General features: G+C 43.3%; 1 protein-coding gene across 1 annotated transcript; it reads right to left on the bottom strand.

Annotated features, from left to right (window-relative positions):
* Positions 1–9523: 9523 nt before the first annotated feature.
* On the bottom strand, positions 9524–10354 carry LOC103699031 (ethylene-responsive transcription factor ERF003-like). The gene is made up of 2 exons (XM_008781073.4): positions 10190–10354; positions 9524–10072 (listed from the first exon to the last, which is right to left on the bottom strand). The coding sequence occupies exons 1-2, from the start codon at positions 10267–10269 to the stop codon at positions 9700–9702; spliced, it is 453 nt and encodes a 150-aa protein (XP_008779295.3). The 5' UTR covers positions 10270–10354; the 3' UTR covers positions 9524–9699.
* Between the last annotated feature and the right edge of the window lie 12052 nt (positions 10355–22406).

Below are 22406 nucleotides of genomic sequence, written 5' to 3' on the forward strand. Positions count from 1 at the left end.
TAGATGACGGTGACGACGTTCAGAGACACCATTTTGTTGCGGGGTGTGTGGAGCAGTTGTATAGTGAGTTATGCCATGAAGCAAGAGATAGGATTTTAAAGCGATAAACTCACCACCATTGTCGGAGTATAGTGTTTTGATTGGTTTTTGAAAGCGGGTTTCAACAAACTTTTTGAAATGCGAAAAAATATTTGAAACACCGGATTTAGTGACTATTGGATAAAACCATATATATTTTGTATAATGATCAACAAAAATAAGGTAATATCGTGATCCATCAATTCCAGTATAACTAGCAGGACCCCACACATCTATGTAAATAAGTTCAAGTGGCTCATGACTTTTGAGACTAGTGACTTTTGATGTGCTTTATTAATAGAACATGAATGACATAATGAAGACAATTTTTTGTGCGATAAAATGGGAAGAGAAAAATTCTTAATAAGGTGATGGACAATTTTAAGAGAAGGATGCCCAAGACGCTTGTGCCATCCATCAATGGAGGTCCGTTCATGCACATTAGCAACCTTTTTGGACGCCACCATTGATTCCAGAAAGGTGTAGATGCCATTGTTACATGCTCCTTTTAGTAGGATCGCCCCCGTGATCTTGTCCTTCACAAGAAAATGAAAAGGGTGAAATTCAACAAAGACATTATTTTGTTTTGTGAGATGATGAACAGAAACTAAATTTTTGCAAAGGTTTGGAACACAAAGTATCGCGCACTGTAAAAGTTCGGTGAGGAGAGTGTAACGCCAAAGAATCAATGTGTGAGACTGCCAAACCTGAACCATCACCGAGAATTACTTCGTCAGCTCCATCATATTCGGAATGAATAGATAAATTGGAAAGATCACCGGTGATATTATGAGAAGCTGCCGAATCAAGTAGCCAATTTTTATCCTTTCCAGTAGAAGTTGTAGCACAATTGATAGAGACATTATGTGAATGTAATTGAGGATAGGACTTGGCAATGTGGCCTAATTGGTCACAAATTTGGCATTTGGGTTGGTAACGCCGATTGGAATTATTAGGCCTGGCAGAGTTGTTGTTGGAGCGACGTCCATCACGCTGGCTCCATTGAAGTTTCGGCCTGGGTTGGAGCCTTGAGGCTCATGATAAGTGGCATTTTGCTTGAAAGACCATGGTTGACTTCCCCCTTGTGCAGACGGCTTCATCTTCATGTAGTTAGCGGAAGCAACTATTTGCTGCATTGCGACTTCCAAGCGTCTCAGATATGCCTCGCGTCCAACCAACAAGTCGTCCAACTCCTCAAAGGCCAGTGATGATTCTTGGGCTCGAATAGGCGCTTCAATCTTCCGAAAATCAGGATCTAAACCATTCAACACATAAAGGGTTAGGTCATCATCCGAAATTGAATGATCAATAATGGCAATTTCATCAGCCAAGGTCTTCACAGCATGGAGATATTCTGTGATCGACCGATTTCCACGCTGGATCGAGGTGAGTTCCTCCTTTAACTGCATAGCACGGGTTCTTGATCGGCTAGCATATAGATTTTTTAGCTTTTTCCAAACTTCATGAGAGATTTTTGCTGTAGCAATGAGTGGTGTGATTGAAGGAGAGGTGGAGGCCAAAATAGCACTCAGGATAAGTTTATCCTGTCGGACCCAGTGGGTCTTGCGCAGCTCATCAATGGCGATACTAGCGGAAGAGGGACACCGATGGGTGCCTTCGACATAGTCGAGTAAATCGTAACCAATAAGGAGTGCTTCAAATTGAGCACGTCATTAAGGAAAGGTGGAGGGAGTTAATTTTTCATTGATTTGGGCAGTGATATTGAGAGCAATGAGGGGTTTATCTGCTGCGGAAGGAGGTTGGGTGTTGAGGGTAAAGTTTGGGTTTTGATCGGAGGAGGAAGACATTGTGGTAACTTGGTTCGGTGGCTCGTTATGGATCGGTGGCTCGTTAGGGATCGGTTGCTCTGATACCATGTAAGAAAGTGGATATTGACGTGATTTCAATGAATAATTTCCCACACTTTTTATTGATAGAAATACTATGTTATATACAAAGTGGTAGAGAAGCTAATTTATGAAACATGTAAAAAGTAAAGCTAAAATTGTGCTACTGTTACAATATACAGCTATAGAATTCAAATTTAGAATCAGCTCCAAATATAGAACATTAATGACAGAATATTTGATATGATTTTAGGCTAGACATGCTCTATTTTGATTTGAGTAGAATCCACACATGCTTCTCTTATAAGCTCCAAATTAATGACAAAATATTTGACATAATTTTAGGCTAGACATGCTCTGTTTTGATTTGAGTAGAATCCATGCATGTTTCCCTTATACAGCAAGAAAAACAACTTCAGGGCTCTGTGTCATATATTGTAAGACATGGAACTCATTAATTGGCTAAGGGGAAGTGGAACCTGACGGTTATTGTTAGTGTAGCACCACGTCCTAAGATATGACTGGAGTACAAATAATAATGTGCATCAAGCTGAACTACAATTCATGGAGGCTAATAACTTCTTTTTTTTTTTTTTGATGAAACGGGTATTTCATACAACACGGGTACGAATACACCCAATAGAGTCAGAAAACAAAAGGCTCCGAAGAGCTCCGGGCAACTCACACTCGCCTGACCATAGGGTACCTCCTGAGTGGCTCGCAACATATGCCGCCACCCAATCGGCCGCCCCATTGGCCTCGCGATATACATGCATGGCCTGGAACCTAATCTCCCTCGCCATATCCCAAATGTCACGGATCAGAGGGTGAACTCCCCCATAGCTGCACGAGCCCTTTCGGACCCAACTAATCACAGTAGCAGAATCACCCTCTAACAGGACTGAAGTCGCCTGAAGCACACGCCGCACGTAGCACATACCCATCCAGGCTGCCCGCAGCTCTGCCCCAGGGACCGAAGTGTCAAAAATCTGACATCCCCCTGCCACCACCACACCAGAGCTCGGCCCCCTGATAACAAAACCAGCCCCTCCTCTCCTACCTCCATCCAAGACTGAGCCATCAAAATTGACCTTGAGGAAACTCGGGGGTGGGGGCTCCCAGGTAAAAAATACCCTATGTGAAGCTGCCGAAGCAGAATGGGGGCCCCAGATATCCCGAGCTATCAAAGGTCTATGGCCTAAGTCTACATGTATAATCTCTGCTGCCTGAGCACTGGCCCGCTCCATCACAAAACGCGGTGACGGCCTACCCTCGCCAAAAACACGGGCATTCCTGGCCAGCCATATCTGATAAGCTGTACAGGCTGCCCGAATAGCCATGCTGCGCATCGGAGGGGTGCCCGCCCATCTCTGAACCCTCTCCAAAAAACAGTCCCTCCGACTCCACGCATCCTCCGGAGTCCCAGTCAGCCTCCAAAACATCCCGCGCTAGATCGCACTGGAAAAGGGCATGATCCACCGACTCATCCTCCCCACAATCCGGACATAGAGGAGAGAGGCTCACTCCTCGTCTACTCAGCACTGAACACGTCGGCAAACACTCCCAAGCCACCTTCCAGAGGAAAAGAGCAGCCCTCTGGTGTAGCCCAATCCTCCACACCCAGCCACAATCTAGGCCTGGCACTGACTCCCGCTGAATAACTCGGGAAACATCACCAACCCCGACACTCGCTCTGCAAGTAGTGCTCCAGACCCTGACATCCGGACCTGCAGAAACCGGAATGGGAAGCGCCCGAACCCGCTCTGTCAAATGCTCTCCAAACAGCTGGTCAAGCCTATCACCATCCCACTCTGCTGCCCCCGGCCTGAGAAGGTCGGAAACCCGGAGTCCCTCTGCCCCTGATCCACTAAACATCGTCGGCCATAATCTCAGAGGGAGCGCATCCACCCACGAGTCCTCAGTCACGTCAATACTCCGTCCGTCGCCAATCAACCATCTAGTATGAGCCAAGGCCATCGGCAAGTGCCGCCCAATCTCTCGCCATATAAAGGAAACTCTACGGCCCCCTACCGCCTGTGCAGTAAATCCCGCACGACCGTATCTAGCTATCATGATCTGGCTCCAAAAATCCTGTGGCTCCAAAACGACCTGCACAGCCCGTCGCGCCAGTAGAGCCTCGCGCCGTGCCTAGAGTGACTGCACCCCTAAACCACCCTCCCGCAGTGACAAACATACCCTCTCCCAGGCCATCAAATGTACTCCGCGACCTCCCCCACAGGAGCCCCATAAGAACCTCCTCATGAGCCTCTCAATCTCCTCCAGTACCGTCTTCGGCACAACAGAGTGTGCCATCAGATAAATAGGCATAGAGCATAGGACTGACCTGATCAGCGTCAATCTGCCCATCATAGAGAGAGAGGACACTCTCCAACCCTCGAGTCTGCTCCGCACCCTCTGCACCAAGGTAGAGCACTCCGCCATCCGCAGCCTCCTCCCTGTAAGGGGGACCCCCAGGTAAATCAGGGCCCCCTCCTCCTCCTGCATCCCTAGGATCGCCCTGACCTCCCGTCGCACCCTCCGCTCCGTGCTCGGACTGAAGTGTATGGCTGATTTTTGGATATTGACTCTCTGCCCAGACATCTCGCAGTACTCTGTCAAGACCCTCCGAAGGGCTCTCGCATCAGTCTCTCTCGCCCGAGTGAGCAAGAGGCAGTCATCTGCAAACAATAGGTGAGAAATGGTGGTGCCAGGAGCTGGACTATAGGCGACCAACTCCCGGTTCCCACAAGCAGCATGCAAAGCACGAGAGAGTACATCAGAGCAAATAATAAAGAGATACGGGGATAGTGGACAACCCTGACGCAGACCCATAGTAGCTCGAAAGAACGGCGATGGCGTGCCGTTAATCAAAATAGAGAAGCTGGGCCTCTGCACACATCCCAAAATCCAGTCAATCCAAATCTGGTGGAACCCAAAGCTCTCCAGCGCCCGCCGAAGAAAATCCCACCGTATCCGGTCATAGGCACGCTCCATGTCCAACTTCACAGCCATCAAACATCGTCTCCTCGAGACACGCACTAGGTCCCCCATCAGCTCCTGAGCTAGCAGAATATTATCAGAAATACTCCTCCCGCCCACAAAAGCTCCCTGCTCCTGGCTAATAATCCTCGATAACATATCCTTCATCCTCCCCACTAAGATCCTCGCGACCACCTTGTACAAGGTAGTGCATAAACTGATGGGTCTATAATGACTCGGCTCTGAAGCATCCAGACGCTTCGGTATCAATGTTATAAAGGTGGCCTTCCACTCATCTGCCATCACCGACCGACTAAAATAAAGCTGTACTGCCTCCACCACACCCCTCTGAATGATGTACCAATACCTCCGAAAGAAAAATGGTGGGAATCCGTCCGGCCCTGGGGCCTTATCCTCAGCAAGACTCCATAGCGCCTCCTTCACCTCCATCTCTGACACGGGTCGAATCAAAACTGCATTTTCTGACTCCCCAATGCTAGCCCTCGGCCTGGGAATATGACCTGTAACATATGATCCATCATCCTCCATCCACCTCGATCTAAAGAACTCCACTAACACCTGTCTCACTGCTACATCCTCCTCAACTCGCTGACCTGCCCCAACCCGCAAGGAGCGAATCATGTTCCTCTGCCTTCTGATGACTGTCGACCGGTGGAAGAAATTGGTATTCCGATCACCATCCTTAACCCACTGTACTCTAGATTTCTGTCTCCAAAGGATCTCCTGCTGGCGAAGCAAAGAATGATGGGTAGCTAGCGATCGCCGTAAGCCCGCCATATCCTCCACCGTGAGCTCCTCTCCTCGATCCTCCCGCCCTTGGAACTCCGATATCTGAGCCTCCACCACTTCTAACCTCCGAAAGACATTGCCGACGACTTCGCGGTTCCATCGGCGAAGGCGCCGTTTGGTAAGCTCCAACCGACGCGACACCCTCTGCATAGCGTCACCCCGCACTGGCATACCCCAAGCCTCCCTAACCACGTCCCAAGACTGGGGGTATGACAGCCATAGCTTCTCGAAGCGGAAAGGGCTGCTATGTGTGGACTCCGACACTGTGGAGATCAAAAGAGGGCAGTGATCAGATGCAATGCGGGCTAGATGACTAACCTGATAAGATGGAAACCGCTGAATCCAGTCTGGGGAAGCAAGTGCTCTATCAATCCGCTCCCACACTCTAGCTTGTCCAAGCTGATTGTTGCACCAGGTGAAGCGAGATCCAGAAAACCCGAGGTCCACCAGTCCATTTCTCTCCAAAACCTCTCGAAACTCCCTTCTGTCCACAGACTCTGAGTAGGCTCTACCTCCTCTCTTCTCACTGGGGCTTAAGATGCAGTTAAAGTCACCTACCACCATAGTCGGCACTCCCTGGGTCAACACGCTCGTCAGCTCGTCCCACAATACTCGCCTAGTCCGGTAGTCAGTGCTAGCATACACCCCGCACAAAACCCAGGTAGGAAAGTGCGGTTTCGAAATTACCATCACCACCTGCTGAGTACAATTGCAGATGATATCTACAGAAGCTATCCCCCGCCTCCATAACACTAGGATGCCCCCAGATAAGCCTCGAGACTCAACAGCATGCACTTCCCAATCAACTGCCAAGCGCCGCAGCACACGACGCAACCCATCTCCCGATACTCGGGTTTCACAGAGAAAACAAATATCCGGGCCATGAAGCTGAACCAATCTCTTAAATGACGACAAAAAGGACGGCTTGGCTGCCCCCCTACAATTCCAAGCAAGTATCTTCATTCAAAACAATTAAGAAAGGTTTTGGCCCAAACTTACAGGGCTGATCACAGCGGGTACAGTGACCCCTCCATCCCCTGATGCCAAATCATCCCCCTGGATCGCAGCTCTCAGCAAATCCACAACCTTCCCATGCTCCAGGATCGGAGAAGAGGATCCCTGTCCCGAAACAGTTAACAGACCCCTCCTTACCACAGGTCCTGAGGGTGATGGATGCCCTACCACGGTTCCTGAAGGAGATGACAGCCGCCCGGAACCTTGGGAAGAGTCTCTCGGCGCCACAGGGAGACCCATCACCTCAGGACGCCGCACCAGGATCTCGGCCGTCTTTCCGGCCATCGCGACGCCTTCCGATCCCCGCTCCTCAGCCGGGGCCAACCTGCCATCTTGGACCGATGCCCGCCGTGGGGAGGATTCTCTCTCCGCCGCTCGCGTCCCGCTCGGCAGACGGGCCTTCTCCGCCACAGCTCCACTAGCCGCTGCACCCGCCGGCATCGGTCGTAAGGGGGGTCTCACCGGGGGCAGGGAGGCACTCCGGAAATGCCTCTTCCCTTCCCCCTTCCAGCGGGTCGTCACGCTTTCGAGAGAAGAGGAAGACGACGATCTGAGTAGGTGTGACTCGCTCGCCGCTCGACCCGCCCCGACGCTCCGAGTCGATCCAGCCGGGCTCCTGGCCCGCTTCATCGGGCTGGGGCCCTGGCCCGGGGACAGCCCACTCGCAGTAGCCTGGTCCAACTTCACAAAGCCCGTCCCGCCTTGGGCCGCCAGGCTTGGCCTTAGCCCAAGAGGTCCAGCCCGTCCCAACTCCGCCCGGCCCGGATCACCTTCCTTCCCAGTCTGCACTGGGGTTGAGTCGGCGCCCGCACCAGGTTGAGTTTGAGTTACCTCGGTCTCCTTGGCCACCGAGTCGCCCACCACCCCCTTCCCCGGCGACCGCCGCCTGGCCACTTTGGTGGGCTTTTGCCACCCATCGGTGTCCACAGGCGACTCCGGGGAGGTCGACACCGCGATGGGGGAACTTGGCTCATCCGCTGCAGACTGGCGAGCCGGAGTTGGGGCAGCACCCGCGCGCGCCGGCACTGGCACCCTGTGCGTGGCAAGCCATGGGCCAAAAACACGGCAACGCGTCCCGTCCACCACTGGTTCCGCCTGACCGCCGGAGCCATGATCCGGTATTCCTCCTCCAGTCGCATTGGCCCCAGACCCCCCACTGCCAGTAGCCGACACCGGGGGCGTGTACCGGCACCCATTCCCCCCATGGCCGAGTCGACCACAATGGTAACATACCGGCGGTAGAGACTCATAGGTGAAAGTTTGCCACAGCTTACCTTCCTTCCCCCTGATAAAAACCCCCGGCCGCACCGGTAAGCATGCATTCACCTCCACCTTGACCCTCGCATACCCCATCCGACGACGGTCCTCTGTGAAAGCGTCGACTTCTATTGGAACGCCAGCCTCAGTAGCGATCTCCCAGATAGACTCCTTACGCCAGTATTCAAGCGGCAGCCCAGGGAGGCGAAGCCAGACCAGCACCCTGTTTACCTCCATCCTCCCGGGAACAAAGTCCGGCTGCCACCTCTCCACCGCCAGTAGCTGCCCGGCAATGACCCACGGACCTCTCAGCAGCATCGTCTCCCTATCCTCCGCACTTCGGAAGCGAAGGGCAAAGTACCCGGAGGCCATAGGGAAGGCTTCGACCTCATACTTCAACTTCCCTCGAGCTTTCACCTCCCGGGCTGCCCACTCCGCCGGGACTCGTCGCCCCAAACTCCTCGCAATCACCGCCGTGGAGCTCCAGACCTCCCTCTCCATATCCACCCATTCCGGCGTCAGCTCCAAAACCTTCGGGAACCGCCGCTGGACCTCCTCTAATGCCTCAGCGGAGATCTCGTGGGTGGTCCACATTGATGGCCGGGCAGAGCCCCTAGCCACCTCCGACCAGGACCGCGAGGATCCCGCCCTCCCAGGTCCCAGCCGCTTCCCAGCACCCTTGGGAGTCTTCGTTCCCTCCGACTCTGTCCCCTTCCCTTTTCCATTTCCCCCCCCCCCCCAGCGTCCATGGTCCACCCCTCCCAGGTGTTTGGGGAAAAGCCCCACCCACCACACGGAGTTTGGCGCACCTAGGCACACTTCCCAAGCCACTCACTCTCTCTCCTCACTCACTCTCTCTCCACACTTCGTCCCTGTCTAGCCAATAACTTCTTTAAAGAGCCAATCAAGAGTCTATTTGATCTCTACACACATACATACGCACATACATACATACGTACATGCATGCATGAGAGAGAGTGAACATATATATATATATATATATATATATATATATATATATATATATATATATATATATATATATATATATATATATATATATATATATATATATATAAGCATTAGCTAGCAATTTTTGTACTTGAGAATAAAAATACTATAGATTCATTCTTCGTACCTGGTCCAATCTTACAAGACGGTTAGGCAGAATTGGATAAAGAGAGTGCTCAATCAGAACAATGCCAAACTATAGAATGCAGCTCCTTGGAAGATAGACGGGGTTACCTTTTCAATAAATAGTCTCAATAATATAAATATATGTTTGTATGTATATGTATGTGTGTGCGAGGTATTTGATGTCTGGCTCTTTAAATCGGAGCTTGATTTGTTTTGTAATGCGTGGACCGTGGCCTCCCTTAATTTTGAGCCGTTTCATAATTGCATATAAGGCAGCCCTTGTTTTTGAACCGGACCTCCCTGATTCAACTCTAGACCGGCGAGGATGTTGAGTCATGAATCGGGGGCTGAGAACCTGATGGCAGCCGTATGCAAGGAAAATATTATAAGAGAATCAATAGTGAAATGATTGGTTCTTCATAAAAAAAAAAAAAAATGCTTGGAAAAACAAACCCTTCTGTACATAAGTATCCGAGAACATTGACAGAACCCAACTTGATCACGACGCAACTTATGCTACACTACAGCAAACTATTTGCTCTTTCCGTACCCAAAGACCGAATTACAAAGCCCACAGTCAAGAAGAAGAGGGGGAAGAAGAAGAAGAGGGGGAAGAAGAAGAAGAAGAAGAAGAGCAATATATCTCCACAGATCCATAATGTAAAAGCTCCTCGATCATCTCCTGGATGTACGCCTCATCCAACTTGACCTCCTCCTCGCCATGTACCGCCGCCACCTTTGCTCTCTCGGTCTCCTCCTGAGAAATTAAGCAGCACTTCTCCAGCTTTGCCATGAGGCTGGGTGACAGGGCCGATGGCGTGCTCGTACCATTAGGATCGATGGGGAAGTTGGTCTTTGCTCTCGCCCCACACATGAGCCTCGCTGCCTCGTCATACGCCCTGGCCGCATCCTCGGCAGTCTCGAAAGTCCCCAACCAAATCCTAGTTTTCCTGCAACAGGAGAAGCATGCGTGCGAGTGTTACCAATAAGAACTATGCCATAAGACATCAACAATTCTCCTGTGAACTTGTACATGGTTCGCCATGACATGAGTGCAGGGAGATTACAGGAGAGGATGCCGGATTTCGGAGACCCATGAGCCCCAGTGCCTCTGCCTCACTCCTCTGTATCTTTGTAACCTTGGCATCTCCGAGAGCCGTGAAGAGCCTAAGGGAAGGGGCTTGTGGGGGGTAGGGGATGGCCTTCCTGTAGTTGGTGGCTTGGAGGAGCCCTGCTCTATATACCCCTACCTAGTCCAGCCCATAGAAGGCCCATTAAGTTTATGCATCCAGATTTAACTTGGTGCGAATCTCAACGCACTAATCGGATTAGGATCCAAAGCTGAATGACTGAATGGCGGATACCCTCAACCAAAGTAGCATGTAGATCATTACGATATGAATATAGAATATGGCGCCCTTGTGACAATCTATTTGATTGTATTGAAAGGTTCACTGAATTGGAATTTTCCTATTGGGGCAGGTCATTTCAGGGATTGGGATTATCTACAAAGAACTACGGCAAAGCGGTTTATGAATGTCTACGCGGTGGACTTGATTTTACCATAATAGTATGAGATCTTTGTCTTGGGAGCTGCATGTTGGTCAGCGAGCATCGCCGTTTGATCATGGCCCGACCATGATGAGACGGTCACTCGGTGGGGACGATCATGAACCAAAGGGCCTAAGAAAGAACTTATCAATGTAATATTTCACAAAAATCTTGGTGTATTTGGCAGAGGCACAAGAGATCCTCCTTTCAGCTTAGATACAATGTTCTGGTGTCATGTAGACCTTTTGGGCTGTGGACCTTGTGGGAACTGACATCACAAGGCTTTGAATTACCCAGAGGGGAACATCAACCGATGAGGTATTTCTGGTTACCTATGAATCCTCATACGGCGTGTGTCAGAAGAGTGTCTCCATTTTTTATCCATTTTTTTCTCAGGGCCATGTCATCATCATGCCATGCTTCCAGTCATCCTAACACAATACTTTGTTATCTAGCTAACTAAATGCTTGGAAAGATCCAATCGTAGGTAACAAAAACTAGTAGTATTTTTGGTGTCGCTTCTGGGTGTGAATTGTCTGGAAAATGGCGATGGAGAAAGGCTTTTAATGGGGAGTGGATAGAGAGGAAAGCATATCACATGGAATCACTTCCTGCGCACATGAAAGGCTTTGCCTCTTGAAGTTTCAAGTAGAAAGATCCAAAGGTTGGGTGAGGAAGGAAAGCAGGCTTGGGTCCCAACAATGTGTCATCTAGTGCGAAATTTCGGCAAGGGGAGGGACATTGCACGTGCAAAGTCAGGAATTGATCATGTAATTTGTGTTCATTTTGGATAGAAATGACCAAACTTCGATGCGGAAGAGCCGATTGGACTTGCCGAGTCGCAATGAGCCAAAGTTAGCTCGGTTTCTTCATGCGCTTGGCTCGCAGTTTGATCTCAAGTGATTGCAGAGACATCAATTCGAACCTGATCAGAGCTATGGCAGTTGCATGGACAAGTTATGGTTCGATATTTGTATGATAATTTAGGGATGCACTTGATCCATATGAGTGAATACTCCTGAATGGAATGGAACAGCACTGATTGCTAGAGGTGATACATCCAAAAATCATGTGCTAATAATAGCTGCGTGATATCTTGCATTAAGGAAGGATGGCATAAAAGAGTTGCCAAACAAATAAGCTCTTTGTTGGCCACCTTGCGTTCTGTTTGAGATCCAGCTCAAGATCAACTCGCTCAATTGGTAAATTAGTCAAGCTTGAGTTGTCGAACAAGTAAGCTCTTTGTTGCAGGTTTTTTTTTACGATCATACGATGTAGAGGAAGGGTTCCCTTGGCAAGCATAAACTAGTCAAGTTCGTATGAGAGCTGAGTTTGAGCTGGTCCTTCCAAGCTTGACTCGACCTTGAGCTAGTTCCAATAAATTTTAAGCCAAGCTCGAGCTGGCCGTAGGTTCCTATTGCACCTGTAATCTTGGAAAATTTTGCTGGTGTTGTGTATAACAGGGCATGGACTGGGCCTATTCTATAAAGCATGGCCTTTTCGAAATTGGCTTGGATGGGCTTGGGCTGCAGGGCCTTTGGGACATGGACCAGGGCTCCCAAGAATCTTCTACAATGCATTCATGGAAAAGATTTATAAGAGTGATATTCTCTGATGTATTCAGTTCGTGATTGGAATCGGAATTGAAATTGGAATGGAATTTAAATACTGGAAAAGTGTTAGGATTGGGTTTTGAGAAATTAGGCATTTTTCATTTCTTTTTGGAATTAAAATGAAGATGACACTTCTTCTAACCAAATGACTGGAATAGAAGTCACTCATTCCTATTCTCTTTCCAAAGCTCAACTCATCCCAGCCAAACATGCCCAGAGTATCTTGTCAGCCGGTATCCACTATTAAGTATGACATTTATTTTCTCTTGTTTACTACAATGGTCCATTATTCTTCTTTCCATGTGCCTTTTTTTTAAAAAGTTTAGAAGTTTAATTTGTAGTCGTTTAATGGAATGGAAACATGAAAGACGAATGGTTACCCATTAAACAAATTAAATTTAAGTGGATGAATGGAATTGTTCGCTAATAAGCCTTATCTTGTGGGCACAGGCTTTGAGAGATATGCGTGGCCCAAATAATCGTTCAAATAGGAAAATTGCTGAAAATTTCATTTATACAAATCTCAAAGGACATTACGTATTGCAGTCTTAGGCCCTGTTTGGGGGAGCTTTTGGAGGGCCAGAAAGCACTCCAAAAGTACTTTTAGATGAAAAATTGTGTTTGGTAAATTTTTCAAAAAGCTGTTTCAGCTTTTGCGGGAAGTTGAAAACAGCTTTTGGGAGGAAGCTCCAATTTGGAGCTTTTGGGAGGAAGCTGTTTCAGCTTTTTCGGAAAGCTGTATTTTTGACAAAAATGCCCATATTAAAATAACATAATTATATAGTTTGTCCCTTTATAAACCTAAAAATCTGCTTGAGCCAAGAACCCTAGCCGTCAGACTCCCTTTCGTAAGAAAAGATATTTTTTTTTCAATTTTTGTATGCATCTCTTGAACCACATTTTAGAAGAAAATTTTTTTAATCCTTCTCCATACCTTCCAAAATCAATCTATTGTTTTTTTTTTTATCATCAACCTAGCGGCCCACGCTGAGGTCCTTCTCGAGCGTGGACCACGAAGAAGAGCCCCTGGACCGCGAAAAATTATTTTATGAGAAATTATTATGGAAAATTATTTTATACTAATAATTATAATATTTTATACCTTTATTTTTGTATTATACTATAAATATAATATCATATTATATTATATCATAATATATTAATATGTTATGTTAAATAATTTAATATTATGTTATATTATGAAAAATTAATTTATACTAATAATTATAATATTTTATACCTTTATTTTTGTATTATACTATAAATATAATATCATATTATATTATATCATAATATATTAATATGTTATGTTAAATAATTTAATATTATGTTATATTATGAAAAATTAGTTTATACTAATAATTATAATATTTTATACCTTTATTATTGTATTATACTATAAATATTATATTATATTACATTACATTATAATACATTAATATGTTATTTTAAATAATTTAATATTATGTTATATTATGAAAAATTAATTTATAATAATAATTATAATATTTTATACCTTTATTATTGTATTATACTATAAATATTATATTATATTACATTACATTATAATACATTAATATGTTATTTTAAATAATTTAATATTATGTTATATTATGTGAAATTAATTTATACTAATAATTTTAATATTTTATACTTTTATTGTTGTATTATACTATAAATATAATATATATTACATTATAACATAATACATTAATATGTTATGTTAAATAATTTAATATTATGTTATATTACCAAATATTAATTTACTCTAATAATTATATTACTATTATGCTATATTAACATAATATTATTTTATATTACAATAATATTATACTATATCGTATATTTATGTATTAATTTATGTTATGTTTTATTATGTTCTGTTGTATAATACTATGCAATGTCCTTTATGGTAATTTTGTCATACAAAAGTACTTTCTCGGTTTGTTTACCAAACACAAAACAAAGTACCACAGTACTTTACGAATGTAGTTACCAAACAGCAAACAGCTACTTCAGACAGCTCTACTTCCAACAGCTCTACTTCTAGCAGCTCTACTGCCAACAGCTCCCCCAAACAGGGCCTTAGTCACTGAAGAAATTTTGTTTTTGATGTACCGGGGAACCTAATAGCTGTAAGCCCTGCGACAGAGTATACAAATAGCTTTCGGCTCAATTCTGCTATAAGAAGTGATTTACGCCGTGTGTGCGTGTTAAAAAAAAGAAAAGGGGATGGATGTCATGCTCAATAATTCCTAAAACTTTCCTGTTTGCTAGAGTTATTGGTTTTATGTGAAAAACAAAGTCACCCATACTTTTTAGCCACTCAAAATATGTCATGTACGCAACTTGGCAAGCATAATATGCGTATTAGTTTAGACAAGGAAGATTATAAGTGTTGTGCCTAGAGATGTTGATGAACGACGGTTGAAAAATCAATCTGATTGGTTTCGTACTCTTCGCTCGATGAGAAAATGGGTCAAATTCTAAAGAATTAACAAACTTATGGGACTTAAAGAATGATAGAAAGAAATAAAAAGAAAAGGAGAAAAAGAAAATCGAAATAAAATAAAAAATAAAGCAAAAAAAAAGCAAATAGACAAAATAAGTAGAAAATAGAAGAGCTAATGAACAAATTCAAACTGGAAAGATATCTTTCTAATTCTCGAAAAATGAGGGGCAAAGGGATTGACCGATAACCTTCGAATCCAAAACCAATATGAAATATAGGGTTTAGGTATAAAAGAATAGATTAAATAAGCTATTGGCTCAAGTTTAGGTTCTAAAATTAGACTCAAAGTATTTCTAAATTAGATTTGGATTTAGATAGATCCATATTCCAAAACCAAAAACCAACTCAATTACACGCACATATACATGTACTTATATACATATAAGTGCACATATATTTGCTGAACAGATATCTTTTTATCGAAATAAGTTTTATATTTTAATCTTTATTCTTTTTTTATATCTCACATTTCATGAGATAGCATTTGGGTGCATTAAATAGTCCAAAAATATAATAAATTAGCTTATCAAATATCCAATTTCTATCCAAGATTCGTGTGAGACCTAAACTTTTCTCATCTAATATTGAATATGGATATCGAGATTTTATTGGGTTTGAGGTAGGGGCGGCCCAGACGTCTTAGCCTGTCCTCTGTCCTCCTGCCGGCTGTCATCCATAGCCCATAGGACCACCATAGCCCGTCTTCTCCATCCAACGTAGTCACCAGAATCCCAGTCTTCCCATATAACCAGGGTTCAGGGCCCTCTAAAGTTCTAAACTCTTCTTCTTCAATCTTCGTTTCTTCCTTCCTGTTCCTACTACCTAGTTCCTCGGTTCACAGTTCACTTCCTCCTCCTCCATCCTCCTTAGTTCTTCACTTCTTCCGTCCTTCGCCCATTCGCCGTCCTCTCCAGCCCATAGGTGGCAGGTGCTCTTCGGATATTTTTCTATAAAGATTTGAGTGCATGCTTTCCTCATTGTGCTACAGTAACCTAAGTTCCTTGATTAACTTGTTTCATGTTTATGAAGTTCAAGGTTTTTTGGTTTTTTTTTTAGTTTGAATTTCATATGCATGTACTGGTGGTATCGGAATGCCTGTTGGACTTTTTTGGAGTTTGTTATCTGTTAAGTTGGTATCCCCATTTAGTAGTTTTGATGGCATGCCATCTGTTTGACAGTTTGACTGTGAGGATTTGGAGCTTGTTATCTGTTAAGCTGTTATCCCGTTTAGTAGTTTTAAGCTAGTAAGTTTGGCTAGTAATTTTGCATCTCAAAAGGCTTGACAAATTATTTTTAAATAAAATTTTAAAATATTTTACACTTATTAAAATTTTTTATCATTATTTTTTTAAAAAAAAAAGCCACTCTCAATGAATCCGTCTTAGGCCTCTAGATGCATTGGGCCATCTCTTGGTTTTAAACTTAACAAATTTACTTTGTATTTGGGTATAAATGCGGCAAATCTAGCCTCCCAAAACATTTTATCGTTTGGGGTTCGGGTTGTATCTTTCACGCCAAAGAATATATGATCGTTCTTCTTTTGCGCCGTCACCCATCGAATCACATTCGGTATACATTCCAAACAGTACAATCCATCCACTTGCGTGGAAGGAAGGTGAATCTCGCTTTCCAAGATACAATCCTGTCCATGTTGTTTGTTAAAGACCAAGCCTGCCGCAATTCCACATCTCTCTCTCTCTCTCTCTCTCTCTCTCTCTCTCTCTCTCTCTCTCTCTATATATATATATATATATATATATATAGAAATTCAAATCACGTCACTATATTTGAGGCTAATATATATTTTGAGAGAAATAGCATCGAATTGCGAAAACATTCGTATGAAGGATGGCGAATTTCGCTTTCACGGGAAAGTCCATGTTGTTTGTTAAAGACCAAGCTGGCCACAATTCCACATTTCTCTCTCTCTTTCTCTCTCTCTCTCTCTCTCTCTCTCTCTCTCTCTATATATATATATATATATATATATATATATATATATATATATATATATATATATATAGGGGATTGATAACCTACTCTCTGGTAGGTTATCAATCTACCCATTTTTCATTGGACAAAAGATACCCTTACTTTTTATAACTCTTAAGGGTATTTTATGTCTTTTTACAATCTCACATTAACTCACCCTCTCAACCCCCCAATTAATTGTCTCTCTCTCATATACATACATATAGATGTATATGTATGTATATACATACATATATAAATGTCTCTCTCTCATATACATACATATAGATGTATATGTTTGTATATACATACATATAGATGTATATGTATGTACATATATATACATATACATATAGATGTATGTATATATAGATAGATATATGTATGTATATATACGTACATATATGCATATATATATATATATAAATGTACATGTATACATATATACATACATACATACACACACACACATATATACACCGGAGAGAGAAAGAGAGAGAGGGAGAGAGTATTAATTGGGGGGTTGAGAGGGTGAATTAATATGGGATTGTAAAAAGACATAAATACCCTTAAGAGTTATAAAAAGTAAGGGTATTTTTTGTCTACGAAAAAATGGGTAGATTTATCAATCCCCATATATATATATATATATAGAAATGCAAATCACGTCACTATATTTTAGGCTAATATTAGAGAGAAATAGCATCGAACTGTGAAAACAAGGATGGTGCCCAATAGGTGTCATGATGTTGCCATGCAACGGTCATAGCATTTATACAACAAGCGTAATTCACAGGCCATCCTCAAAGATTGTTACAACAGCCATTTACTAGCTTGTCCATTTACATTTTAATGGCCATTAACCAGAACCATGCTCTCATATACGTTTTTATGCTTTTTGTTTCACAAATAAAAATATTAAAACAATACACAGTCAATTACTTTACATATCACACACACAAAAAACAAAAAAAATAAAAAAATAAAAACTACCAACACAAACATGCACCATCACAAAATTATCACACCAGTTCATACGTTACAACCCGGAAAAAGGAAAGAAAGAAACAACTATGTTACTTTCTGGCTTCTGTCTCCGGGATCAGAACCCCGGGCTGGTCCCTCTGCCTGAAGAGGGGGATGCCGGTCCCATACTGAGCCGACGGGGGTGGATGCTGGTCCTGCACACGGCCGGCGTGCTTCGACGACGCCTCGCCCGCTGCTCCCGCCGGATGAGCACCGAGGACAAGGCCGGACACCAGGAGGAGGGCCAAGACGCAGGCAATTCCGGTGGGGGCGGCGGCCATCTTTCGGTGGGAATGCATGGATCTGGGGGAAGGTGGCGGGAAGAAGGTGGGGGGGGGAGGAGGTTATAAAATCACGGCAAAATCTGGACTTGTGGCTCCGGAGCGGGCTTTGTCGGGTTTGTTGTTTTTTAGGTGCAAATCGTGGGGCCCAGAGACCCGTCAATCAATTGCGTCAAACGTTGACTTGGTCAGATCTTAAATAGGCGTTTCGGCCGTTGAGAATGGACGGCTGCAGTGTCCTTGTAGGGGATCGTACCTCGGCCCATGGCCCATGAGAACCAGTCCGTCGTTCAAAGATTTACTTTATCAGTACATGGCCCACCGTGGAAACTTGCAGATCAGGAAGCAGGTCTCGTCAATGGGCCAAATGGCAACAGGTCACAATGTATAATTGTGGGACCGGAATCCCCTGACCCAATAGAAAAAATATTTTTTTTTCATAAATATCTTTCTCAAAATTTAAATTTACGTGAATATCATCTTAAAAATTTGTATTTATTCCTGTAACCCCATAAAACACTGCTTTGTACAAATGCTCCTAATATAACAGTTCTTCTAACATCGTTAATAAGAACAATATTTATTTTTAATTAAAAATAAAATAAAATTTTAAAATTATTTTTTTGTCTCTCATTGTGACCGTCTTATAAATATTTCATTTTGCCCATCTACCTATTAGGGGTATTTTAATCATTTTAATTTGAAACCATTAATCTTTTTAATGGCGTTAGATGGCGCAGGTATATATGCAAAAACAAGATGTTGTGGGAATAAAGGGTCTTGAATTTAGTTCCACATCGATTGAATAGCAGAAATATCTGTGTTTTAAATGGAAGGCTCAATTACCTTTCTCTCAGGAGGCGCCTTTTAAAGGTAAAGTCGTGAGAGAGGCCGACCTGTGTCGTACCCTACCCCAAAGCGGACAATACCTCATATGGGGACGCAGTCTCCTTTCCCTGTTCCAGTTCAGTGGGGGCTAAGGTCTGATATCGGAAGAACCCCGACCTTATAATTGGCGCGCCACGTAGGGGCCTTTGACCTCGGCTCAGACCTTCCCTTTGGGGAGCTGATGTTTTGGAAATAAAGGATCTCAAACTTAGTCCCACATCGACTAAATAGTGGAAAGGTCTGTGCTTTAAATGGAGGGCTCGATTATTCTTCCCTCGGGAGGCACCTTTTAAAGGGCAAAACCGTGAGGGAGGTTGACCTTGTCGTACCCTGCTCCAAAGCAGACAACACCTCTTGTGGGGACGCAGTCTTCTTTCTCTGTTCCAGTTCGGTGGGGGCCCGACCTCATCAGAAGGATAAAAAAAAGGGGCAAAATAGCAAAACAAGTATCTACGAGGGTATATATGCAAATATCACTTTTGGAAGGGTATCCATGCAAAATTCAATATTTAAGAGGATATTCATGCAAAAAAAAATCCAATAAAAAACCATACCTATTCGGACATAACAAGGAGTATATGTTCCAAATCTATGTTTGGCTGTTGGTTTAATCAGATTTGCCTGACTTCGTCTTTGTTGAAATTGGACAATCGTGTATTGAAAGACCTGGTAGAAGATGGAAAAGCTGGCTCACTATGATCCAGTTGTATATACGTATGACTAATGGTTCAATTGCAACGTTGGATTAGCGTTATAAGATGATTTATCATCTTCTTTTCTTTTCTTTCCTTTGCTGTCGTTGTTGTAGTGGTTATGGGGGTGTGTGCACGTTTCTGCGTCCGTGTCGACTTAAAATCCTACCATATATTCAGTCCTATAGCATCAGAAACTTTCCTCCTTTTTTTTTTCCCTTTCCCCACTTCCTCAAAAAAAAAAAATGTCTGGAAAATAAACCGGGACCATGGTAGGTCCCTCCATATGATGCCATTTAGTCTGCGGTTCTGTTCATCTCTCCATACACATGGATAATATGGAAGGAGCTGCAGTTGTTGGCTAACTTCTAAATATCTAAAAGCAGAAGGTGAACACCAACCAATTAGGTTACCTCAAGATCTACCCAATCATCCTCGCCGAGTCTTCTTCTTAGATAATATGGCTCGCTTGCAGGATAAGCTTCATATACCTAATATCCTTCTAAACCACTCTCAGCTCCGCGCCTGGAACAGAGATCCCCCATCCTTGTTGGTGCTGCAACGTCATTTGACCAGATGCTGGCTCTTGAAGCAAGAAATTAAAAGTCGAGCCCTAACCATCCAAAATTGGGCAAACGATCCTCTTTGCAGGTGACAGCCACCGGAATTTGTTATGTTTTGAGCAACCATCTTCCCAAAATACGCCCGCCGCAACATATAGCGTTGCTTAAACGACACATATTTGGAGAAAACCCTTTTTCCTACGGATTCCTCCACCGTGCGTGGATTCGCTCCTTGCCTGTTATTCTCCTATTTAGATTTTTCTTATCCTAAAAGCTTTAGACTAAAAAAAAAAAAGAAAAGCCATGTGATACTCGTAGAGTTTTACCGGTTGTATGACATACCATATGCATTCAATGCCACATGCTAGGTTCAGCTCCCATCAAGGTCTTCCAAAATTATTGAAAATATAAAAAGAGTTCACATTATTCAATCACTTCTTTTAAGCAACTTTTGATCACCGTCTTTGCCAAAAAAAAAAAATATTAATCAATGTTGCAATGCAACATAAATTAAAGATATGTGAGGTATAAATATTAGAACATGGAGGTGTGATGTAGGGTACTATTTGACGAAAAGTATAAGAAAGAAGCCATTATTGACCCCCAAGCATGGCCATTTGGTCTTTGTATAAGGCTCTTGTTCATTAACAATATGATAATTAAATGGATGTGGGAATTTCCAATTGATGATCACCTATGTCACATATAATAAATTTATCGTTCTTCTGACTTGGCCAAGATATGATGCCTCCATACGATGTCGTTTTGACTTGGTTTAAAAGGGATATGTGGTTTGAGCCTGGCCTTGCAGTCGTGAGCACTGCTGTCATGGTTATAGCATTAAAATTCGAAGGCACGAGACAAGATGATGGCAGGATGGGGGAATAAAATTTCTACGAGTGGTGCCTTTTTTTCTAAATGGGGGACGAATCTACACCACAAACCTTCTACTTCTTGGGCTAGTTGACCCCGCAACTGCTCTTGTTGTCTATTCAAGTGGATGAATGGTCCCTCTTACGGAAGATTTTGAAGGCATCAATGCCTTCAGAAGACAGAAGTAATGTTTGTTTACAAGTGTCTCGCCTCCCTGCATTGACGTGATTCCCCTCATTACCATTAACGTACCTCTCACAAGGAAAAGAAGCCAAAGAATTCGTCAGCCTCATTTTTCCTCTCTCTCTCTCTCTCTATATATATATATCTATCTATCTATCTATCTATCTATCTATCTATCTCTCTAGATGAGCATGGCCATTTTGCTGAAAAGAAAAATTGTTTCAGATGAATAATTCTAACGTCGTATTGTTAAGACTTATCCTTCCTATGGTGAGCTGTTGTTCTGAAATGGATACATGGCAGCCTATAATTAGTTGCCTAAGAACACTACACAAGTTATTTGACTATTGGTTAGGGATGAGTGAAATAGATACTTCATATATATGGAAGCATGTTATAGTTTCTTTAGAAAAGGAATATAACAAAGCTGTATGGACAAGCAATGCATGTCTCCAAATTGGCTTCTATAACAATAGATAGCTTTTTTACCCTCTTTGAAGAGGAAGCCCAATTTGAGATGTGGAAAATTTCTCATTAGGAAAAAAAGAAAAAAAGAAAAAAAGAAAAAGAAAATTCAGATGTGGCTATGATATATAGCAGCAGCATAACAAAAATAGTAGCGCATGGATATATGATCATGCAGAAGTCTGAGTCATGTTAGGGTGCAAAATTACACATGTACAAATTTGACTCACATTATATGCATGTTTCAAGGATGCAACAAAGCCTGACAGCATATTTTTCAGCTATATATGCAGGTATGCAATACAATGATATTCTGCATGATTTATAAATGAACAAGATATGAGGCTGGGTTCATAACTTAGCGCCCTTGAATGAATGGAAAGCTCCAAGGTTGTAGAATGCAAAAGATGTTGGCCAGATCTTTGTGAATTGCTCATATTGCCAGTCGGTATGTTGTTTTAAGCAACATCATTAGTCTCAATGTTCTGAAAAAAAAAAAGATGTCCAAATTTGATATCTAATGATCTCGGAGGAACCTATTGCCGCCCAACATGGCTTCCATGGACTCCAAGTAGGATTGCCGAGATTAAACCCTTTGATTAGGAACCTTTGGAATTGTTTTCGCTTATTTATGGATGTTGCATTGAGAAAATGTATACATTAATG

This window comes from Phoenix dactylifera, chromosome 2 (assembly GCF_051530095.1).
Source record: "Phoenix dactylifera cultivar Ajwa chromosome 2, Ajwa_hap1_PhDact_Kaust_v1.1, whole genome shotgun sequence".
Classification (NCBI taxonomy): Eukaryota; Viridiplantae; Streptophyta; class Magnoliopsida; order Arecales; family Arecaceae; genus Phoenix; species Phoenix dactylifera.